General features: G+C 35.5%; 1 protein-coding gene across 1 annotated transcript in view; it reads left to right on the forward strand.

Moving 5' to 3' along the window:
- LOC106059067 (uncharacterized) overlaps positions 1-10888 on the forward strand; it is a 60026-nt gene extending 49138 nt beyond the window's left edge. The window contains exons 15-16 of the mRNA XM_056028654.1: positions 3830-3967; positions 10611-10888. Of these exons, the coding sequence (XP_055884629.1) occupies positions 3830-3967; positions 10611-10888 (416 nt within the window). The remainder of the gene's footprint in view (positions 1-3829; positions 3968-10610) is intronic.

Below are 10888 nucleotides of genomic sequence, written 5' to 3' on the forward strand. Positions count from 1 at the left end.
CTTTCAGGTTGTAAGAAAGGTATGTGGGGAGATGTATGTAAACGAAACTGTAGTTAAAACTGCAAAACCTCACAATGTGATCAGCACAGTGGATCATGTGCTGGAGGATGTAAACCTGGATATATACCTCCACTTTGTAATGAAAGTATGTGATACATTTTATAATGGAAGTCACTTCACCTCATTTCTTCATGTATTTTTTGTCTCTTATTCTTCGGTTGTTTCATCTATTGAAATGTTTTGTCACAATAAAAAGATTATTCTTCTGTCCATTCTAGTATTCGTTTCATTCAATAGCCATTCAATAGCCATACTTAACAGACCCTGTCCCCCCCCCCTATTTTTACGGGTGGTCCCTATTGAAGTTTGGAAATATTTCATGTGGTCTTGACAGAGAAATTATTATTTGTATAATGTTATCACATGTGTGTATATGTCACTTTTGACCAGGGCTACACGACCTCTTCAAAATAATAATTCACTTTGTGTGTGTGCGGATGCAAAGAAAACAAATGTTGTGACTGTTGGACTGTACTAACTAGAAGACCTTAATTAACGTTCTTTGGAAACTTTTAGAACTAGATAGAAAGTCAAGATAACACTTAAACAAGACTGAAGAATTTACAAACAGTGGGCGTAAACAAACACAGCTATGTTTGTACAGAACTATTTAAGGTGTTCCTTAATCTTAGGTGGATAACTGATCGCATTTATTTATATACTAAGATATTATTTACAACAATATCTTATGTCAGTCAAGTTATCATTCTCAAAATTATTTTTTATGGTTAATTTTTCAATGAATTTCTTCTTGTATTTAACCAAGTTTCAAAGCTTTGAACTTGATTTCACGCCGTCGTTTAAAGAAATAGTTTTGTGTTGTATCTAATTATCTAACGGAAACAAAAAGAAACATAATTAGCTGAAGGAGTAATTATCCATGCTGGTATAAAAAAAAAAAAAGAAATTAATTATCGGTAATTAATTGACTAATTTTTATTGATTCATGTTTGGGTTAAGAAAAAATAAAAAAATTTTCAAAGTATCAACTTAACTGTTTCTCTCCGTAATTATATACCACATTCTGGTGGAATCAACGCTGGTATCGTCAGTTAGGAGAGAAAGAGTTAATTAGTGAATAGGTGTGAGAGAAACAACGTGTTCTAAATGTTTACCAGACATACAAAGTGAGTTGCTATAAGCTTTGAAATACTTTCGAATTGCACAGTTCTTGCAATTATTTGGTGTCCGTCCTTAGCATGGGCGTAGCCAGGAATTATTTTCGAATTCCCCCCCCCCAAGCTATGTGTGTGTGTGTACGTGGTTAATCGTTATTATATTCTGACCCTTCATTCTTTTGGAAGGCGTTTTATTTACCCAAGAATACGTTATTTCTAGATTTAGTGGAAAGACTGCCCTTGCCAGCGTTTTGAGCTCCCCCAGCAGCGTTCGGGGAGGAGCCCCACCGCCAATATTTATTTCCGGCATATTCTTGGGTATCTTGATTCTGTTATTAAAAGTTTAATTCAAAAACAAAATCTACATTTACTGCATCTTATTAATGAAGCCCAGCGACTAGTAGAAATGTGCAACCTTTCTTGGCTACGCTAATGGAATTAGTTGACTAGTTTGCTTTAGATTTTATATCGCAAAGGGAAGTTTTATGTGTTGGGGTAGGGTTTAAACTAAAAAAAACTCTAAAGGTTTTTCTTTGTAAACAAACTAAATACCCCTTCGCTACACTCAGAGAATTTGGTCACTCTAGTTTGCTTTAGAATAATAATAAAGAGGGGGGGGGGGTTTAACCACAAAACTATCTGTAGGTGCGAGGGTTTAACTCAAAACCATCTGGAGAGGGGGTTTTAGACTTCGAGCCATCTTGGGAGGGGGGTAAAACTCATTATAACCTCCTTTGGTTACACTCATAGAATTTTGTGTGTGTAGTTTGCTTAAATTTTATTTTGAAGAGGTTATTTTTAGCTTCAAATCCCGCTGGAGGGGGTTTTAAACTTAAAACCTCGGAGGGGGTTTAAACTAAAAGTCTTCTGTAGTGGGTTTTTAAACACAACACCCCTCTTAGCTACGCTGATAGAATCTGGTGACTGTTGTATGCTTTAATCTTTGATTGAATAGAGGGTTTGTCGTAAACAAAAATGTAGAGGGGTTTTAAATATACAATATACAAAGGTACTCGATGCTGATAAATGATGCCGAAAATACTTTAATACTTAATGAAGGGTACGTCGAATGTCGCCAAGATGAATCTTTACTTCAATCTTTACTTCAAAAAACTAAAGCCGACCTTACGTTTAATTCTAGTCGTAATTTTAATTTGTCGCTTCATTGTCTCTATGTCAAAACCATAGACATAAATTAATATAGACTGGCCGATAAAAGAGTTTTATTAAACGAAAATTTGTGACTTGCAATTTTGTGCACTTTATTATACAGCAGTGTAGTTTTATTTAATCTCTAAGACTGAAGATCATGCTACTTTTCAGAATTCGGAAATCCGACAACAATAGATATACATGTTTTCAAGCTACATGAAGTTATTTCCTTTTCCGAGTCTATATTAATTTATATTGTCAAAACTTTCCCTGTTTAAGAAACAAATAACTATTTGCACCAAATTCCTTATCGTACCATAATAATGTGGATCTGTGGACCGTCTTTCTCCACCCCTCTCTCTCGTTTGCTTTAAATACAATCTATTTCAATGACGGACCTGTCCATTCTTTAATGTGGTCTTCCCGTGGCTTTCTCTGCCTCTTTTTCTTTCTCCTACTACTGTTTAACGAAGGAAGGTCTTTGGATCTTGGGATAGGGTCTTTATGTTGTGCTTGTGTTACTGAAACTTCAGCTATGACGGAAATAACTCTAGAAACACCTCTACCTAGATCGCCATAACCAAATCAACAGCATCTTAGGTTTGTCACATTATTCACTTAAGACAAATTACCTCATATAATCTCACCTCTTAATTATATTGAGTTTATGAACCATCTACTATTGTTATATCTTAGTGTACGCGGCCTCTTTCCGTGAGTCTGACCCACTCGCCAGACAGTACACTGTTCTCATTCAGGCCGGTGATAGGGAGCTCTTGTTCACTTTTGCTGGCCTAGAGTTCCAAGAGCCGAAAGCTCAGCTCTATTTTCAAGAAGAAGAAGAAGAAGATATAAATCTATTTTAATGTATTAGATCTACTGTTTCATAGAAAAATGAGAATATTTAGCAATAGTCTTAGACTATGCAGTACAGCTATCATATAAATTATAAGTATAAAAAAAATTATGACACGCTGTACTCATATACTATGTACACAGATGTCGATAATCAAATCTATGACTTATTTAACGTAATCAATAGTATGTGTGTCGATCTTCAGTTCATTGGATATGGAAGTAAATTTTAGTGTACTCAAAATACTTCTTCTTGCATTTCAACAAAACCTTCATTCATTTCCTCCATCATTTAATTTTAAAAAAATTAAATTACAAATAAAATGCTTGCCTCCCTCAGCGCACACACACATACAAAATTTAAGAGAAGTGCACTCTCATATGCTTAACCAAACTTGTCAAAAATAGTTCGCAACACAGTTGTAATAACTTAAGGGAGGAAACTCAACTATATACTCTCTTTATAAGCTATAGACTTGGGCGAAAATTTTTTAGCTTCTTCCTAATGTAAACTTATGTCTCAATCTAGTCTCTAATAGTGCGCACTTTCTGCACTATCTTGGATGGCTGTGTGCATGACAGGTTCTAACAGTATTATTAAATATTTTTTTTAATTGATATCGCTTTACTTTGATTTACCTTAGGATGTGACAATAGCTACTGGGGTGAGTTTTGTAACGAAAGTTGTAGTCTAAATTGTGCTAACCAAACTTGTGACCAAGAGACAGGGGACTGTTATGGAGGCTGTAATGAAGGATACAAACCACCAGACTGTATGGAATGTAAGTATATTTGATCGATTTTTCTTAATAATCTTTTAGATCATAAGATTTGTGTTATCTCGTGGAGTGATTGATAAAAACAAAACAAAACCAAACAATTGTTTTATGAATATTTGAAACATTGTAAATATATTTTTTAGCTTTGCGCTGTTTGGGCAAGTTGAAGAGAATGCTTGTATGATTATAGTTCTGTATCTAATTGATATCGGCCTAAAATATTTTACCTTAGTAGGTATCATTTTCATAACACACATTGAGTGATGACTTTGTGGATCGGCCTGATTTATAAGTGTAATCTTTTCTTTGACATTTCCTCCAGCCTGTGCTCATTGCTCAGTATTTGTATAGTGATTATTGGCTTGTACCGGCCATTACTACTCTTTACGCTAAATGTCATTCACAGTGGCACATGAAATGTTTGTAAAATGTTTCTAAAATGTTTTGCATATTTCGGATGTTCCTTCAGAGTTAAAGACAATTACTTCCTAGTCCAAACCTCCTGCAGGACGACGGGGGATGGGAGCGAGCAGGGTTTGAACCCTGGACCATCCATAAATCTGAACGACAGTCCAGTGCGCGAACCGCACGACCAGGCACCCATAAGCCTGAGACGGCTGTGATCAACAGATAGTCTTATAACTTTAATTGCTATATGCTATGGTTTACAGCGGGAAATATTGCGATCCTTCCTTTGTTGCTCTACCCTTGAGATAAAATAGATGATTAAATGCTAAAAGACCCTGAATCAGTCCCGCAACAAGCTTGGACGGGTTGTGGCGGAAGTCAGATGGCGGTCCACATCTAAGGTTCTTTAAGTTGGTGGCGTGGAAGCACGACTTAGGATTAGCCTCACCTACATCACACACTTCTTTGAGCTGCAGAGAGAGAGGACCCCTCCCCCACAGTGTGTGTACTGTGACTCTTATCTCACCGTGGAACATATCCTCCTTGATTGCCCCAGATACCTGGATATAAATATTTTAGAGTACACAACTTAAAAACACTGTTTAATAATGTTTTCCTTTTAGAAATACTGGGCTTTATCTGGAAGGTGGGTTGACTACCAAAAATGTGATTTGAAATAGTGCAAAATAATTATATATATATACAAATATATATATATATAATTTATATATATATATATATATATATATATATATATATATATATATTATAAACCTGTTGGTGGCACAGATGGGGTAGTGGTGTTAGTAGACAGCCGTGGTAAATCGTCCCAGTTCAGCGCTAGACGAGCAGTCAACCGTGATGAGTTGTGACGGTCAACCTCGACGGTTCGGGAAGACTCTGTTTGTGAATAGAGCTTGGAGCGTCATGAAGGATGTAGTCGTGTGATCAACCAGAATTGTCGAGCGGTCCTAGAAGGCCATTAGGGACCCTATATAAAGAGCGAAGGTGTCACAGTAAATTCGGTTTAGTACGACGGCTTAGTACAGTCTGGTTCACTACAGACGACCTGGTTCAGCGGTATACGGCGCATTAAGACGGTTCAGTGCGAGTACTGTCAAGTACAGCCAGGACACCTCGCTAGTAGGAGACGGCGTCTTGATCTTGTGTGTGAAGTTAGTCCTGAACTGTTGAACCCAGAGCAAGTCCGTCACGAGGCGGAGAGTCAAATGCAAGAGTTGATACGGCGGTTGTTCACGAAGAACTATTTGTACAGTCTTGTGTTGCCAATTGTACAGTCTTGTGTTGCCTATTGTACAGTCTTGTGTTGCCAATTGTACAGTCTTGTGTTGCCAATTTTACAGTATTGGCTGTGATTTTTTTTTAGCTTTGAGTTGTCAAGTTCTTTAAGTTGGTAGTGTTTTGTGGTGCAGTTTGCAGACAGCCTGGATAGTGAGAAACGATATAATATTTACAGCAGATTTTTTTTTTAAATTATATAAATGTTTATCTATACTATAAAGTAGAATGTGAGGTGTATGTATGTTACTTATAGACATCAAAACCGCTTGACCAATCTTGATAAAACTTGACAGGAATGTTTCTTAGGTACCAACTTAGACCTTACTGTATGTATTGTAGCCCTAAAACAAACTTAAGACTCTAAAAAAAAAAAGTTGTCAGACTCTATTACAGCTATAGTATTTTATGGATCTAGGCCATGTCTACAATGTTGACATGAGAAAACATCGAAAGGATTTAGACCTAGATCTAATTTTTAGAAATACACTTTGCGCAGATAGTTTTTTACTTTGACACATGAAAATACAAAAGAAGATCCATTGATTTTATTATATAATAAAATTAACCTTCAATTTTGTGTTTCAAAAGCATTTTTTGAATTAATTAGTTCGTTATATCTGTGACTGCAGATTTCCTGACAAACATTCTTTCATTAGACAATAGGCCTACCGTAATGAATCGCTTACTAAAAATTAATTCGTTTAATTGTTTACTTTATAATCCCATCCCTAGATCTAAAGCTCTAATTCAACTCTAAGATGATAAAACTTCTCTTAGCACAGATAGTTTTATACTTTAACACATGAACATACTAATTATAGTCCATTCATTTCATATTTTGATCAAATAAACATTCAAATTTGGTTTTCTAAAGCATTTTTAATAGACTGCATTCGTTTACGAAAGCTGCGAAGCCGGGTTGAGATAGGCCTAGATGTAGATCTATATTCTTTCGTGAATCGCGTACTAAAAATTATTTCGTTTAATTGTTCAATTTATAATCCCATTCATTTAACAAAGCTATCGCTCTTTTCGTTTTGAATAGATATGAATGTATCGGCTTCGGGTAAACCCATTTTCGCAAGACTAATTTTATTTTCGTAGCGAAAGAGAAATAACGTGAAGGGATCATTAGCTAAGTTTAACATACACCTAAATCCAATCCACTAGATTAGTAAACACAAACTTAGACCCGCAGGCAGCGGGTAATGCCAGGCTAGTCTATACTATAAAGTAGAATGTGAGGTGTATGTATGTCACTTATAGTCATCAAAACCGCTTGACCAATCTTGATAAAACTTGGCAGGAATGTTTCTTGGGTACCAATTTAGACCTTAGTGTATGTATTGTAGCCCTAAAACAAACTTAAAACCCTAAAAAAAATAAAGTTGTCCGACTCTATTACAGCTATAGTATTTTATGGATTTAGGCCATGTCTACAATGTTGACATGAGAAAAGATCGAAAGGATTTAGACCTAGATCTAATTTTAAGAAATACACTTTGCGCAGATAGTTATTTACTTTGACACATGAAAATACAAAAGAAGATCCATTGATTTCATTATATAATAAAATTATCCTTCAAATTTGTTTTTCAAAAGCATTTTTTGCATTAATTAGTTCGTTATATCTGTGACTTCAGATTTCCTGGGGAACATTCTTTCATTAGACATTACCAAATGGTTACACATTAACACATCTCTCTACTGAGTCTATTCCTAAGCCTAGGTCTAAAACTCTTATTTCGCAAAGATAGTTTTGTGCTTTAACACATAAACATACTAATTATTGTGCATTCATTTGATATTTTAATCAATTTAACATTCAAATTTGTTTTTCTAAAGCATTTTTAATACATTCGTTCGCTGTTCTCTAAAGTTGTTGAGATAGGCCTATATTCATTCATGAAAAAGGGTCACGCATGCGCAACACAGAATGAACTCTATAAAAGCCAATGTTTAACTCTAGATTAGTCTAGATTAGTTGTTATGTGGCCAGCACAACAACGAACCGCCTACATTTCCGAACTAATGTAAGCTACCCATAAGAGCTGGAGGGACTCACAGATGCCATAAAGATCCCGAAACTAAAAATTTCAATTTTCACCAGAATTTGAACCGGGACTACTGGCTCGGAAGCCAAGCGGTTTACCACTCAGTCACCGCGCGATTCTTATAGGACTTTGTAATATATAAAATTGCTCACAAAAAATTAGCAGCCACCAATTTACTATTCTTCTAATTGTTTCAGCAAATCGGGTTACATTCTAGGTTCTAGGTACTTAAGGATAAGTTGTATAAAGAATCTTTTATATAAATTTGTATTATTTAAAGTTTATATGAGAATTCAAGAAGCCTTATTCTAAACCTAAAACAATATCATTAAATAGAAACAATTTGATATAAACTTTAATAGTGCATAGATCATGAGAAAGTCAGGTATGAATATACATATTTTTTTCATAGTTACTGTTTTGTTTGGTGTGATGTACAAATTGTAAGACAAATTTCCTCATGGACAATATATATTATTATTATTATTATTGTTTTAAGTTTCGCGACATATGATTTACAAGAACTAATGAGTAGTCCTTGGTAAAATTGTGTTGCCTTTATCAGGGACTAACTTTCAAATGTATGACCATACCGTTAACCGACAAAATAGTTTACTCTTCAAATACAAAGATTTACGAGGAATGCAGTATTTCCCGTTGTGACGCAGCCCAAGCTGTGACCTACATATTTTGCCACATCTACCGCTGGTATAGCTACTGTCCGCCGGTGGTCGATTTAGATGTTCTTTTCGCCATCCACCATTTATTTCATCACGATTAGATCCCTAAAAAATAAATAGTTACCAAAAAAAATTTTGATGTACAAAATGTAGGAAAAAAAAGTTTATGAAAGTTATCTTTCACCATTTAATTGTTTCTTGGTAGAAATCTCTTACATTCAAGAATGATATTTTTATATATTTGGCATCTATAGCTCAGGACTTGGTGGCTTAGTGCTAAGGAGCTCGGCTACCGAGTGAGGGTCTTGAACTCCAGTGAATTTTAAGGCCACTCCTGAGTCCACCCAACTCTAAACTGTACATTTCATATTTTAGGGAAATAAGGCGATTTGTCTTTGTACTGACCGCATAATAATCTTGTTAACATTTGGTCATAGAAACATGTGATCTTTTCATCATCTGCTCCCGTTCATAGCAAGCTATGCATAAAGTATATTTAATTTTTATTGTTATTTTTACCTTATCCTGTTTATTAGTAATGACTTCATTTTTTATTTATTGAACATAGTTCCACTGCAAAGAGTTTTTCAGTCCTGTTTCTTTGTTTAAACGTTGGTTTCAACTTTATAGCTTGTTCACTTGGAAACTACGGATTCAACTGTTCTGAAAAGTGTAGCAGTCAATGTCGTAACAATAGCGGTTGTGAACGTATCTCCGGAGAGTGTATCGATGAATGTGAAGATGGATACGCTGGTCCTAATTGTAACAGAAGTATGTTTTATTAATTATATTTCAAAAGTAATGTTACAGGTTGCCTGTAATTGTTTTTCATAAAGGTCCTCTTGGGACTAACCCAGCTAAAATTAATGTTACAGGATGCCTGTATATCTTATTCATAAAGGTCCTCTTGGGACTTACTGTAATTATCTTTAACATTGTGAAGCCAACATAGAAACTATTCTATCTGCTAATCTTTATAATAATATTTTTTTTTATATAGCTCCCCCTACGTGATCGAAGATGAGCACATTCCTCATAACCTAAAACTCGAAGATGACTGTAAAGTCCAATCCTCGCTTTAAAAAGCTGGCCGCATACGTGGCATGAGTGGGTTAAGTCAGTTGCAGATAGGCCTGCTTCTGCTCTCAGCTTTTTGTTGGTTCGGCGCTCTTTCACGCTGGTCACTCTTCGTGCTTGAAATCTCAAGATTCCGAGACTCAAAGCTTCACGCCATGAGGAGCGATCGAAAGCTAGTGCTTCCCAGCCTTGAATGTCAATATCAGACTCCTTGAAGTAGCTCTTAATGGTGTCTTTATAGCGCTTGTATAGTACGCCCTGTGAGCAATTTCCTGCATACAGCTCCCGTACAGAAGTCGTTTTTTAATTATTTATATAATGAAACGACATGAATATTCTCTTCTAGAAAGAGGATTTACAAATTTTTTAAAGTAATTTTTCTTTTAGTCTTTAATGTAAAAAAATGTTATTTATAACATTATCTTACATGTGTATTTACAAAACATGTTATATATATATATATATATATATATGTATATATCAACTATGAAGAACTCGGTATTCAACAGCAAGCAGCAGACGTGTTTTTTTTTTTGTCTTTTGTTTTGGAGGATTTTTGTGTTGCTATTTTCTAAAGCTAAGTGATCTTTCTTATACTATTAGTTTTGTGTATAATCCTTTTAGAGTTTGGTTATTTAGTTCGATAGATGTAAGTAAACTTAATTAAATTTAGTTAATTTTTGTATTAATTTACTATATTTTTGTTTAACAAGTATCTAGATAAACAGTGACAGAGTGATACTCATAGCCCGAGGGATTGATATGCTTGGTAAAACCGTGTACCGTGGGCACTAAATAGCAGTTGCAACACAAACCTGTGTGTCATCATTGCTACTACGTACATGTGTGTTACTTATCTGAAGTCTAGATAGCGAGTTTTTTTCCCGAAATATTCGTCGATTTGGAACTGGTCGTTAACTGCCCACAGTGCGTGGGTCTACGACCTGGGCGTCTTACTAGTTTCTCACTATGGTATAACCTACCGCAATTCAACTCAACGGATACATGTCACACAATTTCCAGGACTGTTATATGTGTTGTTAATAACCCCACCCATGTCATTTGTTCTAAGACAGAGTTCAGAAGTTCACTACAAAACTGTATTGTTAACAACCCTACCTCTAGTACTCATCAAACGGTCAGAGGTCAGATGTCCCCATCAGAAGCCTACTATTCATGGTATGACAGACATAGATATTACTCCTCCTGTGTCTTCAAAATGCGCTACGCCTCTGGTGACTACATCCTCCAGTCTGCTTCAAATATTGCACCTCAACGTCCAGTCATACAGTAACAAAAGTCTTGAGCTTGCAGACACCATCACTGACGATAGCTATGACATCGCTTTCCTTAGTGAGACATGGTTTGAAAAGTCGGAGATGAGCCAAGAACCACTGAGCTAA

This window comes from Biomphalaria glabrata, chromosome 5 (genome assembly GCF_947242115.1).
Source record: "Biomphalaria glabrata chromosome 5, xgBioGlab47.1, whole genome shotgun sequence".
NCBI lineage: Eukaryota > Metazoa > Mollusca > Gastropoda > Planorbidae > Biomphalaria > Biomphalaria glabrata.